The 17,739-nt window shown below is 46.9% G+C and overlaps 4 protein-coding genes across 4 annotated transcripts in view; 2 read left to right on the forward strand and 2 right to left on the reverse strand.

The window, feature by feature from the left end:
• The window catches only part of LOC135817660 (electron transfer flavoprotein-ubiquinone oxidoreductase, mitochondrial-like), a 12,722-nt gene extending 11,599 nt beyond the window's left edge, over nt 1–1,123 (reverse strand). The window contains exon 1 of the mRNA XM_065330886.1: nt 740–1,123. Within this exon, the coding sequence (XP_065186958.1) occupies nt 740–857 (118 nt within the window). The 5' untranslated portion in view covers nt 858–1,123. The remainder of the gene's footprint in view (nt 1–739) is intronic.
• Nucleotides 1,124–1,400: 277 nt separating this feature from the next.
• LOC135817663 (galactosylgalactosylxylosylprotein 3-beta-glucuronosyltransferase 3-like) lies at nt 1,401–7,027 on the forward strand. The gene is made up of 6 exons (XM_065330889.1): nt 1,401–1,942; nt 3,237–3,525; nt 4,380–4,599; nt 4,803–4,988; nt 5,240–5,350; nt 6,436–7,027. Exons 1-6 carry the CDS (start codon nt 1,810–1,812, stop codon nt 6,532–6,534), a joined length of 1,038 nt encoding a protein of 345 aa, XP_065186961.1. The 5' UTR covers nt 1,401–1,809; the 3' UTR covers nt 6,535–7,027.
• On the reverse strand, nt 6,954–8,382 carry LOC135817661 (large ribosomal subunit protein mL37-like). Its single transcript, XM_065330888.1, has one exon. It carries the CDS (start codon nt 8,270–8,272, stop codon nt 7,106–7,108), a length of 1,167 nt encoding a protein of 388 aa, XP_065186960.1. The 5' UTR covers nt 8,273–8,382; the 3' UTR covers nt 6,954–7,105.
• Nucleotides 8,383–8,619: 237 nt separating this feature from the next.
• LOC135817664 (uncharacterized) lies at nt 8,620–15,388 on the forward strand. The gene is made up of 3 exons (XM_065330890.1): nt 8,620–8,938; nt 11,565–11,735; nt 13,439–15,388. The coding sequence occupies exons 1-3, from the start codon at nt 8,847–8,849 to the stop codon at nt 15,183–15,185; spliced, it is 2,010 nt and encodes a 669-aa protein (XP_065186962.1). The 5' UTR covers nt 8,620–8,846; the 3' UTR covers nt 15,186–15,388.
• Nucleotides 15,389–17,739: the final 2,351 nt, after the last annotated feature.

Here is a 17,739-nt window from a genome sequence, read left to right on the forward strand (position 1 = left end):
TGTTGACTCTGTTGAGAGACACCCTGCCTCCATTACGTCACATGCAGCGGCGGCCAATGAAGTTAAACCTCACGAATAATGCAGGGCTACATTCACAGCATAGCACAGTGTTCGTAGCGACAGGGTCGTGCAGCCCAGAGCATTTTATATCCATGAGGCCAGATTTCATTCACCACTGCCACCATACTTTCATTCTTACCAGTGTAGATCAAACACCACAACACTTGCCCTATGCTTTGAAAACAGTGGACCTCAGGATGCCTTTCAAATTTTGGACAAATTGGGAATCTACGAAGCAAGCTTCAGGGATCATTTTGAGACCAGCAACCGGCATGAATCGAAGGGGGGGGGGGGGGGGGGGCGAAATTAGAAACTGAGAAATTTGAATGCATATTTACAGGCCATGCTGGAGACAAGTAGCGTAATGAAGGGCAGGGAGCCACACACTGAATCATGGCCACCGTTGCACAGTCATGGATTCTGGACTCTTGAACACACATGTACATTGTATAGCCAGTACACTGCCACAACACTGGGCATTGTGAGGATTCAGTAGTTTGACATAGTTTTTATAAAACACCCCATACATGCAAAGCAAACTCGTTAGGAGAATACAGCTGATCGCTGTTGTTTGTGGTGGAAATGCAGACTGCTGTGTTGCGCCGACACAGACTGCAGTACTGACAAGAGTTCAAATACTGCTGGGTGACGGTCACAGGTATTATGATGATGTATTTACCTTTCCATCGTGGATCACTTTCTCTTGGCACAACCGTGTAGTGAGTCGTAATTCGAGGCACTGTACTACACTGACGGCACCAGCGTCGCCGTGCCACGGCCAAGGAACGACTTAGCATTTTTCAAATTGTTTCTCACACCAACTGGATGCGAAATACTCCAAATTGAGGTCAGGTGCCTCTTGTCTTCTGTAACTAATAATTATGTTAGTACTAAGGTGAGTATGAATGGAAATTTTCCTGAGACACTTATGGGAGGCCGAGTGACTGCAAAATGAGACAGTAGTCAGTAACACAAGAGCACTACAAAGTAACTTTCACTTTACAATGTAGGCAATTGCACAAATGGTTGACACCTGAAAAATTCGACCTAAAAAATCTTGAAGTCCGACTAGACTTGCTCCCTCGATGGAACCAGCTGCACCGCGGCCGCAGCGGATTTTGCGGGTGCATGCGAGCTTCGACTCGCGCGCGCAATCACGAGTCGAGTGTGCGAAAGACACACGAAATGTGCATAGCTTGCGTGATAGCGCCGCCGGTCGGCCAGCACGGCGCGGCCCCACCTGGAACATGCGGACACGTCGCATACAACGAACCACGTGCATACAGCACGTGCATGCAAACGGGTTTTGACTTTTGAATGATTTTGCTGCCAACTTTTGCTTGGTTGAGCATGAGTGGCGTTGGTTCTTTTTATTGATGTTGACGTCGTTGTCTTTGTTGTGCCCAACTAACTCTCCTCAAACTAGTTGACCGGCTATGTTAGTTATGAAGAGGCTCCCAGTCACTGCGTAACTTCAATTCTGAACTAGCTATCTTCTGCTTTTCTCCTCCTTTTTTCGTATCTCACGAAATGCGTGTATAGTCATGTTGCAGCTAGCTAGATTAGCACGTGTTTCACTGACAGTCAAGCTGAGTCCCTGATTAGTCGTTATGCTGATTTGCCAGCTTCCAGCGTTGCTGTGGAATATTGTTTGGCCTGGCAGAGCTACAGAAAAAAGCCACACTTTCTCACGCTGATCATCGCAACTTGCAAGTCACAGTATTTTCGTGGCTTGGTTTACATTTTTTCATGAAGCCTACTCACGTTTGTGGAGGATTCAACAGGAAGCTGGCTCGTATAAAAATGGGAGTTCGAATTCAACATGTCACAACCTTTCTGCTCTGTGCAGCTGTGTTGTATCTCACGCTGTCCCTGGTTGCTGGTACGTTTCGTTCCACTGTATACATGTAATGATTGATTTCGAATTTCAAATTTTTGCACCAAAATAATGTTATCTGCTTCAAGTATTATGTCATAATACTTGAAGCCGATACCAACAATTCTTATCTAGTGAAAGTTACGTTGATAACCCTTTGAATTTAGCGCGATTGCACTCTCGAGGGAGAATGACGTAGTGGAGAACAAGGCAATGCCTCGAGGCGAGTTCTTTGCGCATATGATACTCCCGCAGGAAATGCACGTGCTCGGTTGCATTTGAATGCCGCTGGTGTCCTGCAAAATGGCCTAAACATGAGGTCATGGGGTTTGTGGGAGCGGCCTATAGAGCTTTTTCAAGGACGCCGTTCCCACCACCGCCCCGGCGATCACCCTGAGATTGTGGTGAACAGGTCGCATGTCAAAATGCATCGAAAAGTATACGAAATGTGACAGGTTTGTCTCCACCAGCGCTTGGAGCTATTCTGAAGCTTGTTCTTTTTCGCCCAAGCCATGGAAGGGCTTCCTGGCAACTGCTCTGACTCAACACGAGTGTCGGACATCAAGTGGAGCGCCATTCTACTGCTTCTTTCACCTCCATGCATCCATTCCCATACAAAGTGAACGTGAACTGGGCTTTGCCTGTTCACCAGCGATTCAAAAATTTCTCGCACATGACCCCAAAAAGTGACCGTTGGTACAACCTTGAAATCGCTCTATATTGTGATCATTGTGGTTTCATGTACATGTACTTGAGTGCAGTCAGCCAGTGCAGCAATGATGCAGCAATGTGTGGTAAAGAGAAGATAGTTGGTCCAGGTGCGAAGAGGAACACACCTGTTTTTGCTGATCCTTTCTCAGTGCATCCAACTGTTCTACCCTCACTCCCTCTGCAGAATCCCTCATTTTACAGGCTAGCCGTCGACCTTCTTGTGACCTAAAAACTGAACGAAAAAAAGGGGCATAGTCAACTTTCAACTGGGGTTTAGCTGCCATTTAACCGAGAAACCAAGTCCCCAAGTATGGGGGGGGGACTTATAAGGTATAACCAAGAGTCCATAACCCCACACTCTTGGTATAACTGGTAAAATACGGTAGTCCCACCCTGGACAAAAATGGACAAAATGCATTTTGTTTTCCAGTGGAGACACTTGTGCATGTTATATACTGGCACGTGTTTTGTTGCGGTGGTAGGTGTGGACATCTTCTTGTGTGTTTGTGTGCACCTGTGCATGCGTGTGTTTTTGCCGGTATGTGCGTGTATTATGTATACTTGCACATGTGCCAATATTTGTGTGCAGAGCGCCAGGAGAAACGTAGCCTTGATGAACAGTTGGGTGCTGCGCAACTAAAGCTAACTCAGTTTGAAGAGTCAGTTAACCCGATACGGGCTGGCCTAGTGCCTAAGCCTCGACCACACCGTCCTGATATTCCTGTCATTGTTGCGATAACGCCAACATTCACACGACCGACCCAGAAAGCGGACCTTACACGGCTATCCTTGACGCTGCGCCATGTGCCAAATTTTCACTGGATTTTGGTAGAAGACTCTATGACGAAAACGGCCAAAGTGACTCGATTTTTGTCAACGTAAGTGCATATACCTGGAGCTTCCTTTCGCTCTGCTAGAGCATGTGTTGGGTGTGTGCAGTTACTGGTAGTAATGGCTGTGAGAGCCATGCTCATGTTAACTTGGACAGTCATGCCATACCGGCCAGGGTTGGAAGAGAGGAGAGAACAGCCGAAGGTGCAGGGATGAAACAGGGTCAATTCCTACCTGTAGTTTTGAGCAACAGTCAACAACAACAAATCCTGCTCGTTCTGACATTGGTGTATCCCGCAGTCCGTTGTTCTTCTTAAAACATGAACATAATCTTTCAGGCCTCTCTTATCCAGGCACCTTGGGACCAAATGTGTCCATAACGTAGAGTGCAGTGTAGTCTGTAACCATGGTAACAAAGAACACTTTACATGCGTGCCCCTTGTGAGGACACAGTCGTACCAGTATGGAGGTTCAAATTGCTCATATACAAGGGAGGAAATGTGTACAGTACTCTGGGCAGTTGAGCTAAGCTTTCTATATGAATGCTACCACACGTCCTCTCTGTAAACGCTGCTTAGCTGCCTACACTGTAGCTTGTCATAGGGAACTCCACCCCCCCCCCCCCCCCCCTGTGGTGTCGCTCCTAAGCATGTGATTGGGAGACGTTGCCACCATCAGAGCACGCAGCCATTGTGTCCACTTGGTGCATCAGATTTTGTAAGATACATACCAGTTACTAGTTTGGTGTTCGAGTGCGAAATGCTAACCTTAAGGTTCGTCATCTGTCTCTCTCTCTCTCTCTCTCTCTCTCTCTCTCTCTCTCTCTCTCTCTCTCTCTCCCTCTCGTCTCTCTCTCTCGTCGTCGTCGTCGTCGTCGTCCTCTCTGTTATCATCCATTCAGATGTGGTCTTCACTATACACACTTGAACACACGGACACCTGAGGACATGCAGCTCGTCAGTCGTGAGCCTCGGTGGCACAAGCACCGCGGTGTGGAGCAGAGGAACTTAGGACTCTCCTACATTTTGGAGCATGCTGACGAATTCTTACCCGAGTCTCAGAATGCCATCGTGTACTTCATGGATGATGACAACACTTACAGCCTGGAGCTGTTTGATGATGTAGGTTTGGGACTCACTTGTACATGTACCAATGTTGACAACTGAACTGACAAGGTGCTTTCATGATACTAGTGCATGCATGTAACTGTTGCACTTGTTGACATTGAGGCATGTAGAGGGATAACACAGTGATTTCTGTGATGTGAAACACTAGAGAATTGCTTTAGATTGGCCCATTGACTGTTGTTGTTGCTTGTTGACAGATGCGCTTCATCAAGAAGGTGGGTGTCTGGCCAGTTGGTCTTGTGGGAGGTTTGCTGTGGGAAGGCCCAGTCTGTAACTCAGAAGGTGTCATCGGTTTCCACTCGTTGTGGAGGACGGACCGCTTCTTCCCAATGGACATGGCTGGGTTTGCTGTTAACTTGAGAACATTACGGGAACATAGCGAGGTATGTTATTGGTCATGCGGGTGTGATGGGTTGTGTGTGTGTGTGTGTGTGTGTGTGTGTGTGTGTGTGTGTGTGTGTGTGTGTGCCATTGTGCTACTACATGTACTATCTTTGTTCTGCAAGAAAGAAAGAAAACGCTGTAGATCCATACAACTAGCAAGTCAGCCACTGTGTGCCTCTCTATGCATTGTGCTTGATTCCTTCACTAACTTAAGACTTTACACTCGTATCTCGATGCTATTTCTTTGTAGGCTCGACTTGATCCTTCCGTGCACTTTGGTTTCCTGGAATCAACATTTCTGAGCTTGTTACTGAGCAACCGGCGAGACCTTATGGAGCCGAGAGCAGACCTTTGCCGAAAAGTAAGCACTCTATCTCCACATGTCGTACCATACTTTCAGCAATAATGGCCACGGCGAGTAATGGTGTGCAAGCCCTATATTTTCACCCGATTTTAAACAAAATCAACAGGAAAGCCTTGAAACGATTGGTGCGTCTTTCAGACTGGGGGAAATAAAAGACCTGCCCAAGCTTCAGAAAATACGGCCATGATTTTCTGTGCAGCTAGCTTCAATAGGAGGCGTCCATAATAATCATTGGTCTTTTACACGAAACGAAAACAGTTTCAGGGACGTCGGAAGGTAATTTAGTGTGGTACGGTCAGCCATCTGAGGTACAATTTACTCGTGAGGGGGGGGGGTTGTTGATCTCAAAATTTTGGAAATTTAGAGCCTAGATCAGGGTATTTTATTGATACCTGGGGCAAAAAGTGGTACGGTCAATACCGTAGTGACCGTAGCGTGTCCGGCGTCCCTGCAGTTTCATTTATGAGTGGGTGGGTGGAGAGGCTTGTGACTAAACGTTTTCGTTTCGTGAAAACTATCAATAGTGCCGGTTGGCCCCTTATGGATGTGGATTCTCATGTGATATTCATGGAAGGCGTCTCATTCACTGCATGTACATGTACATCCATGTGTCTTGCCAAAAGTAGATAAACAAGAGTGTGCAACTCCGCATCTCTTCTGCACAATCTGCAGATACCCACGGCGAAATTTGTTGTTGACGCCACCTTTTCTGGAAAACAGCGCGTTTAACGCAGAGCAGTGTGAGAGCACGTGCTGGGCACCGACCCTGTAATGTAAGGCCTGGCCAAGTGCACGAGTGAAAACTTCCCAAAGACTCGCAGCGCGTGCGTCGTACAAAAGATTATACGCAGTCCCGCGTTGAAGTGCAGCAGCAGTATGCTGCGTCCACAGCTTCGCTTATGCAAAATGGCTTGGGTGAGAGGAGAGAGTAGAAAAGATTACGTCAACAAAAATTCCGCCGTAGGCACTCTTGTTTATATACTCATGGTTTTACTCATGCTACTGCTGATGACCTGTGTGTGTGTGTGTGTGTGTGTGCGTTCATGCATGTTGTGTGTGCGCACCCGTGTGTTTCCGTATAGATACTGGTTTGGCATACACGAACAGAGAAAGCCAACATGAAGCGGGAAAAGGAGCTAAATGCAAAGGGACAGCAGTCAGATCCTGCCCTTGATGTGTAACACGGAATTTACTACCAACACCTTTGGGCCCCCAGCAGCTGGTCTGAACCCGCCCATCTAGGGCCAGGGCACCCTATATGCTCCCATCCCCTGTGTGTGATCTAGACACGTTTATGAATTCTTCTATCCCAGCCATCTAAGGGCAGAGGTGCACTAAAGAGCCTTGAGTGTGCATGCACTTCCTTACCATCATATTTTCCATCATCTGATGATATTTTATTATTTTAATATTTTTAACTTACACCATACCAGCGTGTACATGTGAGACTCCCTCTATGCCTTTTTGCTATATTAGATATATTTTAGGCTCTGTTGGATTTTTGCCATTTAGACAACAGAGATAGCCTAGTTCGGTTGTTTAGGGTTTCTACTTCTGATTTTTTTCATCAATTTCTCCACTAAATTATTTCGCAACAGTATGGACGGGTGAACATTCTAAACTCCACACTGCTCTCACTCACTCTTCAAAAAAAATTAATAATGTTCTCCTGAAGTTATTGTTGATGTTCGGACTCAAAAGTCCTCTCACAGCAATTGCACACTAGCTGCTCCCAGCAGCAGATTAGAGCATTCAAAACAGCTGTGCGGCAGACATGTCCGTGTCCTTATCCAGCCGATCAAAGTCGTAGTTGAGAAAGAATGAGTAGTACTTGTTGAAGACGTCCTCCTTGACGCCATTGATTAGGTAGCGGCGCTCGTCATCCTGCTCCGGCACATCGTACAAGACGGCTTTCCGTTCACTCCAGGTGACGTTTTTCAAGCCGTAGCTGCTGTCCATTTCCAGCGTATTCAACTGGAAGCAGCTCAGCTGAACCTCGCGTCCATTCGTGTATATAGCCTGCATAGTGAGCGGCATTGGGCACGGCTGGCCAAGCTTGTAGCCAAGCCGCGTCACAGCAAAGGCGGCAAGAATAGCAAACTGGAAGACGGACAGCTCCATGTGCGTAATCTCGTTCTGGACGTTCCGCCGCCGCTGGATCATCACCAGTGTGTGTGGGTACTGCAACAGAGATCGAGGGTTGAGAGGATAGTTGATGCGCGGCTCTCCGTAATCCCTCCGCAACATACCGTAGAATGGAGAGATTGGCGTACCATCATGAAACTGGTGCTCCTCGCTCATTCTGTCCAGCTCCGATTGTTGGGCTATGGGTGGTGGAAGGGGATGTCTGGATGTGATCAAGAATGGAGCACGACCAAGCGCTTGAACATTGCGGCCGATGCGAGTCCACAAGAAGCGAAAAGCCACGTCCGCAGTTAGCATCATGTCTTTGACGGCATAGCGTGGCAAACCTTCCGCCTGCATAAGAATACGATGGAAGAGATAAAACATCTGCCAGCCACGATGAGTAGGGTGCAGGTACTCATCGTAATCTGGGGGATCGTAAAGAAGAGTCTCATTGGCTGCGTTCTCAAGAAGATCATGATTTGTGATCAGCTTTTTGGCCAAACCTCTTGCTGGTGCATAATAATCCTCAGGGAGTCCTTCAATATGGATGGCCTTTGGCATGAACTCCCGTTTCCAAAGCGCGTAGTGACGCCCCGGTTTGTTCATCTCCATCGTTAATGGGCAATCTTCTGTCAGCCCTGGAGGGACTATATCATAGAAGGGTTTGAGATGCTCCTTGGAGAGCGGGATCTTGGGTGCAAGAGGCGGCCTTTTGAATCGCACTGCTCCAACAGGACAAGCGGCTATGCGGGACAGGCATGCTGCAGGCCTGAGGACCGCCCGAGCACTCATCCCAACAAAACCCCAGCAGCTCGGCTGGATATCTGGAAGTCCAACTGCTATTATCACTACAGCAAAATACAATTTACAACCTCTCTTTCCTCAACATTTCAAGTCTCGACATGTGGATGTATTTTCAACTCGAAAAATCCTAAACGGCAAAAGTTTTGTGGTGTCGAACAGCATTATACCGGTATATGCGCATATCGCATGATTATTGATGACTTGACATTACATCATGCATGACGCGAACGCATTCTGCGCGAATTTCAAAAATACAAAAAAAAACATTAGCTGAGCTGAGCTAGCTAGCTTGAGATCGAGAGGCTCCGGCCTGGCCTGCTGATATGCTGCATGCTGAGGCTAGCTAATACAAAAATAATATTTTGATCTGAAGAACTCTCAACGAAGGACTATTTGTTTGGGAACTAAGGTTGTGTAAGTGTAACTTCTGCTATAGCCTATTCAAGGACTACTTCGACGGAGTATCATGCAAGCGGGTATACGCTATATCTCTGCCGGAAGTGCTGGAGTGATCGAAATTCACTGGTAAACTGTATTATGAACTCAGCCATGAGGTCGGGAAATGTCTCGGCACGAGCTCATATTTACTGTATTGGGCATCGGCAGGAACTGTACGTATGCCAGCTGCCCTCAATGCCGGCGGAGAGCTGAACGGTAAGTTCCAGCCATAAGTTGCGGGGGGGGGGGGAGAGAGAGAGAGAGAGAGAGAGAGAGAGAGAGAGAGAGAGAGAGAGAGAGAGAGAGAGAGAGAGAGAGAGAGAGAGAGAGAGAGAGAGAGAGAGAGAGAGAGAGAGAGAGAGAGAGAGAGAGAGAGAGAGAGAGAGAGAGAGAGAGAGAGAGAGAGAGAGAGAGAGAGAGAGAGACAGAGATTACAGTCATCGTGAATGCCGGGATTCACAGAAGCTTTTTTGCGATGCGACGCGATCTGCGACGGACGCGTGCGATGCGAACTCGCGAAATACCATTCACAGAAGAAGTCAGTGATGCGACAACATCTTGCTGATTTGGCTACGTCACCATGATATTTGCGCGGTTTGATACAACTTGTACAAATGTATAGGCAACTCTTGAACCTTTGTACAACTTTGCTGTAGAAAAGGTCAAAATCGTACGCCAAATCGCTTGTCGCATCGCAAAAGTTGAGCCAAGCTCAACTTCTGCGATGGCCCAGTTGCAGCAGTTGTGTGGGGTGCGACATGGCTGCGATTTGGGGTTTCGCGGCTGTCGCATCGCGTGTCGCATCGCCAAAAAGCTTCTGTGGATCCCGCTTTAGTCTTTTACACTAGGGTAGAGTTACGTACACTAGAGGGGGGGGGGGGGTATAGGGTAGAGTCACGTACATAGTACATGTATCACTAGTGACCCCATCTTTACACGGTTGAGGATCAGGCAGGAAACCCGTGTCGAGGGTGTGCGATCCGTATTGTCATGCGCCGGGGAAGAAACATTAGCAGCGTACACCTGCCTGTAGCTCAGTGTGAGTGGCAAGGACAGCACTATCTGCATTTGCGTTTTTGCGCATCGGACGAAAAATTCCTGCCAGTTTAGCCAGGAGGGTTTCTGCACAAGAAATTCAGAAACAGAACTCTTTCCCTGGTGCAGTAGTTGACACATTACTTCAACTTTTGCTTAACAAAGAGGTCTGCCCCACCGAAGAACTGTACCATCTCTTCACTTCTCATTCTTTCTTGCCACTCCGTATGCGTCATGACTTTGATTATAAGTCCTTCATTCTATTGGCCTCGGAAACGAATAGTAGCCAAACCTTCAAACCTTTGTTGCAGCCATAATGTTTGAATAACCGATGAGGAGACAATAGTCGTAAATAGCAGAGGGGATCGAAATAATCTGCAGATACCCCGTCTTGTATAAAAGCCCGGGGCTATAATCGAGCACTCACAAAGTCCGTACTATGCAGTGCAGTACATAAACCGTGTATGGTATGCACGTGCGACAGGGCGTACTTAGGGGGTGTTCGTTTTTGATCTACAGGTTTGGGTAGAAACTACTTCTTTCGGTAGAGATGTTCGTTTTTTGAAACAAATTCTACTCAAAAGGGTTGATTCTACTTTCCTCTACCGGCTCTACCAGGAAAAAGTTGGTAGAATCCGATAGAAGTTGGTAGAGCTACGGGATTTCCAACAAGATCAAGGATTTGTACACAACTCCATACAAAAAAGAAACATTTCACGTACACATCGTGCAAACTACTAAATCCGGTACAACAGCGTTCGTGCACTTACCTCTATCGGTAGAGTGACTCTACTCTACTAGGTAGCTAAAAACGAACGCAGCCTTACTGCACACACACACACACACACACTGCAGTCAAGGGTGCCTAACTTACCTTACAACAGTCGAGTGCAGTCACTGCGTGTACTGATCAGCAGGGTGAAGCAATTGATGTTTCTATTAAAATAATTTTTTTTAACCTCTCGAATAAAACCCTCTCTCAAATATAGCCCACCTCAATGTGTCTTCTGGAAAAATAGAGCCCCGGGGCTTCTATTGGCACCTATACGGTATGTACTGCATTATACTTTAGTAGCAGCAAGAGTAGATAAACAAGAGTGTGTAACTCGCGGATGGGTTGGCCCACGACGGAAATTTTTGTTAACGTAATCTTTTCTATGACGCACACGCTGAGAGTCTTTTTGGGAAGTTTTTACCTCATGCACTTGGCCGGGTTTCACATTACAAGGGCGGTGCCCAGCACGTGCTCTCACACTGCTCTGCGGCAAAATGCGCGTGCTCTGTAAAAAGGTGACGTCAACAAAAGATTTCCGCTGTGGGCCGGGGTATCTGCAGATTGTGTAGGAGAGATGCGGAGTTGCACACTCTTGTTTATCTACTCTTGGTAGCAGGGACTCCACCCCAGATATCTGGATAGAGTGCCTCCGTACAGTTGTATCAACTTGCATGGCCCTTGGGTGTTTGTTATTACTAAGGGGCCGTCCGGGGTTACCGATAGTTTTTGCAAAACGAAATATTTTAGTATTTTTCAGCACCCACCCACCCACCTACCTTTTCTGCAGGTAAAACGAATTCCAATAAAATATTGATGTCAATTTTCGACACCCAGAAGTAACTGGACATTCTCAATCTGCATTCAATAATTATTTTCAAAACGAAACTCCTTCAAACCCACCCACCCCCAAACGAAAACTTTTCGTTTTGAAAATACTATTGGTAACCTTGGACGGCCCCTAACATGCATTGAACTGTTTCACTATTTTGCTGACATTCAAATGCCTTGTCATCTTGTCTTGGTTTGTTTCAGCTGGAGACAGTCATGTGTCAACTGCGGCTTGCTGGTTACGCAAGACTCCGCTGAGTTCAATTATGCCCTTGGAATCAAAGCATTGCTGCCGGCGGATGATGTGAAATGGCTAACTCTCTACGGTAGTGGCCTGTGTACTGTCATGGGAGGCTCCGCTCTGAAGTTTGTCAGGTACTGCTGCATATTATCGACTGACCTGTGTAGCTTGAGTGTGTGTGTGTGTGTGTGTGTGTGTGTGTGTGTGTGTGTGTGTGTGTGTGTGTGTGTGTGTGTGTGCTGGGAGGGGGTACTTCATAGCTGTGTGGTGGATACCAGGCTAAAAATAGTGGCAGTCTATTCATCAGCCTTGCAAGCTGTTGAATGGTGTAATCCCAGCACAAGTTGCTATGTCTAACATAGCTGTTCGCCATCATCGCTTCCGCGATGGGCAGGTCTGAGGTCTGAGGGAGGGGGTCAGTTGAGTTTGGAGGAACACGTCACTGGCAAGTTCCGTTGAAATGCCGCCGCCTTGAAATGATGCTGCGTGCGCATAGCATTTTTTTAAAATTAGGTATGTTGTATCAACCTTATCAGACTGGCATGTGCATACATGTTTCCTGAAAGAGCCACCGCTACGGCGGCGGGATCCTTCTTTACCTCGCTTTCAATGACCCGGCGGGATCCGTATGAGCAAAGGATAACGGTCTGATTGATGATGCAAATACTAAATACGGTACCCTCAAGACTTACCGCATTTCCCCGATGATTAGTCACACTCCCATTTTCAGGTTTGAGTCATACTGTATCAATATATTCACATACAGTGAAGCTTCTCACCAGTTGTAGTCTTCGGGGTGCTGAGTCGAATGGTCTTGGTCCGAGAAAGCTGAGACGCTCCCTTCCTACTTGAATCCCAATCAAACTCGCGCACTTCCACCGAAACTGGGTGACTGCGCCCTACTAGAAGGGGATTTGGATGCAAAATGTCACTAAAAGCGCCATTCCGTTCTTATAAAAGCACGGATGACCGCGATTGGCCCATATGTTGTAGTCTTTTGGACGCTGAGTCGACTGGTTTTGGTCCGAAAAGGCTGCGATGCAGCGTTCCTCCTTTATTCCCAATCGAACATGGTTGAACAAGCGGTCACGTGCTCCTGGGTGCCCAAATCACCTGGTCACCACGCCAGCAGGCGACAACTTTCACACCAAGGTTCAACTCGAGTTCAACTCGAGTGACAGGACTGCACCCAAAAAAGGTCAAACGGGCTAGTAAGTTGTACCCTGCAGGCACGGTGACCAGGTGACTGGTGTACGCAGGAGCACGTGACCGCTTGTTCAACCATGTTCGATTGGGATTCAAGTAGGAAGGGAGCGTCTCAGCTTTCTCGGACCAAGACCATTTGACTCAGCACCCCGAAGACTACAGCTGGTGAAATTTTGATTTTTGCCTTAACTTCCCCTTTAAGAAGGACACTGATAAGACAAACTTTCGCTTTAGAAGAACTAGTATTCATAACTCTATTGGAAAAATGAACTGTGTACTCACTGGGTATAAAATATGGATAAGAACTTTATTAAGAAAAGTCCCGTTATTGCGAACAAATACCATCGGTTTGTTGGTGTTTGTCCTAAAGAGATTTGACTCTACGTAAGTTAAAGTAAGATGTCACACTCGATTGTAAGTCCCTTCTTCGCCTTTGAAGTTTAGTGTAGGGAGGTGCGACTTTTATTCGGGGGAAGTACCGTAGTACCGTCCAGTGTCCTCAAGAATGACATTTAGAGTGTTGTTTGTCTTGCCTGTGTATTTTCGGCGCGTGCTCACTTTGTGGAAGATGAAGAAGAATGCTACTTCGGTATTAAAGCCAACTCCTCTTCTGTTGCTTTGTTTTCTTCAGATTGCTGTGCGCGGATGGTGACCTGGAAACAAGTTGTGGTGAGGCTGTGCGCCCTGTTCTTGAGTCATGTTTGCTTGGTGTTGTTTTGCAGTGCAGTGGGCGCTGGTTGAGGCGCTCCACTGGCGTCAGCAGTAAGCACTTTGTAGCCGAGCACGTACGCCGTGTGGATGGCTGCAGACTGATGCCGGTCCTGGATGTTCTGTCCGGAAGAGCTGGACGCGCCGTGTTGCATTCTGCACCCGCACCGCTCTGTTATGATGCTAATGCGCAGCCTGGAAAGGTATCCACACTACACAATAGTACAGGTACATTTACACCACTGAGCAGACTGGAACGAATGCACACTGCTAACGCTGGTAGTTCAGCACGACCAGGCCGATATGTCAGTGATCATACCACGCCTTGTCCTGCATACCCATCATCCTGCTCATCAGCTTCCCTTCTTCTATCACACCGACATCGTGCACAGCGCCGTGTCAACTGCAGGCAGCCAGATGATATGCAGCGATCGCCGCTGACACCCACCGTGCGGTCAAGATCTGCGCTGGCCCTGTCTCGCATGACTTCAACCCCTGCTGCTGCCGTTGGTAGTGCTGGCATCTGGGCCGACTTGAGTCTACGCACGGTTACTAGGAATCCTGCTCCGTCGAGGGCATGCAGCACAATGGATAGTATGTGTCTTGACTCGTCCAAGCTCTCATCCCATGCTGGTAGTCGTGTGCACACCGGTAGCTGTGTGTGTCACAAGGAGAACACTATGACTGCTGGCCCTGTCTTGGCTGCATGTCACCAGTGTCCTTTGCAGTCTTATTCTACCATGTTGACCGGCAGCAGTAGCATATCAACAAGCACTTCCCTAGCTGAAGAAACTGTTGGACCAACATTGCCACTTGCCAGTACTCAAGCATCTTTCAATTGCCATGCCCTGCAGCACTCCACTGACAGTACTTACAGGAACTGTGCTCCTGTGTGTAGTGCTGCTGTGGAGTATACAGCTGGTAATAGGAATATAAGTACACCTTTGGCCAGTGCAACAACGAGCTCTTTATTGGAGCGTGCCTGTGAGGTGAATGATAGTGATGCAGGTGCTGTCTACGATGCAGGTAAATCAGGTGAATCTGTCCCTGAGCAAAACTGGCCTGAGTCATACCAGCAATGTGCTAGCCCTAGAACTGCTATCCACAGTACTGCAATGAGGAGCACTAGTCACAGGCTGCCTGATCTCTCCCTGACACCGATTCAGCTCCAAACTCTACTGGCCTGCGGGCACCCATCTGCAGGCGATGAGAGCACTGCTGCACATGGAGCAGAGAGCTTCCACAGTGCCAGTGATTTGTTTGCCACCTCCCAATCTCAGATTCAGCCAGGTATCCCCCGATCGCTGAGTCCCGACAGTGTATATGCCGTGAATCAGTGTGATACCGGTAATAGTAGTCGCGGCATATACCCAGACTTTACAGACAGCCACCATGTGGAAACAGGTGATCGAGCTGCCAGTCCAGTCGATATGTTTTTAGTTGAAGATGACTTTGAAAGTACCACTGCCAGTACTGATGGCAGTGTGCAATTTCCTCTGGCTGTTGACAACCATGCCCAACCAGCCCTTGACTCACCTCTTTTGTTTAGTGAACCGGATTTCTCAGGCGCCAGCGGCTTGGCTTGTGGTGATCGCGTTGGAGACAGCATTGGCGAAGACACGCTGGTCAATGATAGCTCGCTCTGTCGGAAACTGTTTGAGAATCCATAATTAATACACTCCGACAACATACACTTTCTGCACAATGCCAATGGTCGTATTTCGGGTACTCAAGAAGATGAGCTGGTTCTCACCTTCATATCTTATTCCTCTATAGTTCTCACTGTTTTGAATCATCTTTTGATGTTTATTCCCTTGATTTATCTGATGGATTTTATCTCTTTCTTATAAAATAAAACCATCTTCAACTTGAATTTATTCATTGACTTTTGAAGTTTGATAGAGTTTTGAGGAAATTTGAAGAAAGAATGTCTCGATGCTGATTCTGCCGACAAAGGATATCCGAAATGTAGGAACTCTGTTAATTTGTTTACTGATGTATTGGGAGTTGTAATGAACCTTATTATTCCGCCTATTTCCGTCGTAATCGAAGTTTGTGGGTTCGAATCCCAACTTTTAAATTTCATTGCAACCCAGGTTGAAATCGAGGACACATATACTGTACCATGCTTCCGATATTGGTGGGAAGGACCACCAAGGTATGAGTCGTTGTGTGTGTAATTCTAGAAGGACCACCAAGGTATGAGTCGTTGTGTGTGTAATTCTAGAAGGACCACCAAGGTATGAGTCGTTGTGTGTGTAATTCTAGAAGGACCACCAAGATATGAGTCGTTGTGTGTGTAATTCTAGTGAACACTTGTATTTCATTGACATTGGTCCGAAAAAAAATAATAAAAAAGGTATGGTTCAAGGTGTAATGCCATTGGCACTGTAAACAATAGTCATACACATTGAGTATGGTATAGCATGTTGTACGGGACCATCAATAGAAGAGCACCTCCCTTGCACTTGGCCTTACTTGAGCGACCGGGACATGATGGGTGATGTATCGTAATAACGCACACACTAGCACATGCGCTTATGAGTGAATTTTTGCTACGAATCCAATTTTCAAAAATGAAACATTTTCACATTAACGCGCATGCGCGATCACAGTTCGTTTGCCAGAGTTTTTGTGTTTGACTAGGTCTTGAAGTGTCAGTTTCATGGTTCCTGTTTGCTGTTACTTGTATCCATGATTTTGTCAACGTGATAATTTTGGTAGTGCTTCGCCTATAAGACTGAAGAGCATGCGCTTATGAGTGAGAGTGCGCTTATATCCGAATACAGGCGCATGCGCCTACATGTGCGTTACTACGGTATACATAATATGTGTGTTTGTCATAGCGAGGAGGGAACGTGGGAATGGGACAGGAGTACTGTATTGTGTTGTGTTATGTCATGTTTATGGGACTTGACTGACGTGTCACTGTTGTCACTGAGGTGAATAGCACAGTAAGCTCAGTTGTTGATATGATACGGTATTGTGGGCTGCTGTTGACAAGTGCCGTCTAATCACAGTGACGGTCATGTCACATCGCGCTGACCTGCGAGCTCGAAATGACTTTCCTGTCCCACTTGACGTCAATAGTGTAACCCACCGTCACCAGAGCAATGAAGTGTTGGCATACAAGGCCATAGCACCCAGTCATGGTCATGGCTATTTCGAGAAAGTAAAGTTGACCCGCCCGATTCATGCCATGTGGGGGGGGGGGAGGGGCGTCAATAATGTTCAATTCCGGTCAAGTACTGCATCCCATTTGGCTGGACCCACCTGAAATCTCCATGCTACAACCCTGGCGTAGCACAAGCACCCCAGTGCTGTATGTTGACAATTCGAGCTTCGCTTTAGACGACTAGCAGATGGGAAAAGAATGTTGTGAGATGTTTTCTTCGTTTTGCATCCTGCAAGCAACACCGTGTCTACACTGTAAATGTCATACAATCAGGATTAAATTTCTTGTTGGCCGATGTACAAAGTGGTTGATCTCAAAGCTCATTTCAAGTTGACTTTGAGCCTTTGGACAAAACCGCCCCCCACCCGTCTCATATGACTGTATTTGAGGTGTGGCTCTAGCAGGCTTGTTTAGTGTTTTCAAGAGTACTGGACCATTCAAAAAATTAATAATGGTGCCTGAGTGCTCAATTTTTTGCCATAGTCGGGTGTTGCCCTGATCTCTGGGGTTGTTCCCCATACATGTACTTTAAAGCATTGCTTGCATAATTGTGATGTTATGGGAGTGAGTTGAATAAAATAGTCCTTATGCACATTAGATCATCTCGCACAGATGTACAAATTCCCTTAGGTGTGTACATGCACGGTTGGCTGTTCATTGTGTGCTGTACGTGCGCATTTGACAAATTTAGCCCAATACGTAGTGGCAGCCAGTCGCTTTTCCAGCTTCATCAGTTTGGATAGAACTAATGACTAGCTAGATCTTCGTCCGAAAAATTGTTGTTATATAAAATGCCTGAAGGGAACGTTTCGTTGTCGAAAATACAGATACATGTACCGTATTTTTCCGGTTGTAAGTCGACCTTTTACGACTAAAAATAGAAGGAGAAAGGGTGGGGGTCGACTTACAACCGGGATTCGACTTATAACCGGGAACTATCAGAATCTTACAAAAAATGACCTGCCCTGCATGCATGAGTGCACCATGTGTACACATGTTTGCCAGTTTATTGGCCTTTTTCAAGGATTGGGACGTTATACCCTCCAATA

This window comes from Sycon ciliatum, chromosome 5 (assembly GCF_964019385.1).
Source record: "Sycon ciliatum chromosome 5, ocSycCili1.1, whole genome shotgun sequence".
Lineage (NCBI taxonomy): Eukaryota > Metazoa > Porifera > Calcarea > Leucosolenida > Sycettidae > Sycon > Sycon ciliatum.

What these genes read in the sequence shown, in the direction of transcription:
- LOC135817663 (XM_065330889.1), top strand. Translation starts at nt 1,810, where the DNA reads ATGAAGCCTACTCACGTTTGTGGAGGATTCAACAGGAAGCTGGCTCGT. An exon ending in CACGCTGTCCCTGGTTGCTG is followed by an intron (nt 1,943 to 3,236) that starts GTACGTTTCGTT and finishes ATTTGTGTGCAG; the next exon opens with AGCGCCAGGAGAAACGTAGC. An exon ending in GCCTGGAGCTGTTTGATGAT is followed by an intron (nt 4,600 to 4,802) that starts GTAGGTTTGGGA and finishes GCTTGTTGACAG; the next exon opens with ATGCGCTTCATCAAGAAGGT.
- LOC135817661 (XM_065330888.1), bottom strand. Translation starts at nt 8,272, where the DNA reads ATGAGTGCTCGGGCGGTCCTCAGGCCTGCAGCATGCCTGTCCCGCATA.
- LOC135817664 (XM_065330890.1), top strand. Translation starts at nt 8,847, where the DNA reads ATGTCTCGGCACGAGCTCATATTTACTGTATTGGGCATCGGCAGGAAC. An exon ending in TGCCGGCGGAGAGCTGAACG is followed by an intron (nt 8,939 to 11,564) that starts GTAAGTTCCAGC and finishes GGTTTGTTTCAG; the next exon opens with CTGGAGACAGTCATGTGTCA. An exon ending in TCCGCTCTGAAGTTTGTCAG is followed by an intron (nt 11,736 to 13,438) that starts GTACTGCTGCAT and finishes TGTTTTCTTCAG; the next exon opens with ATTGCTGTGCGCGGATGGTG.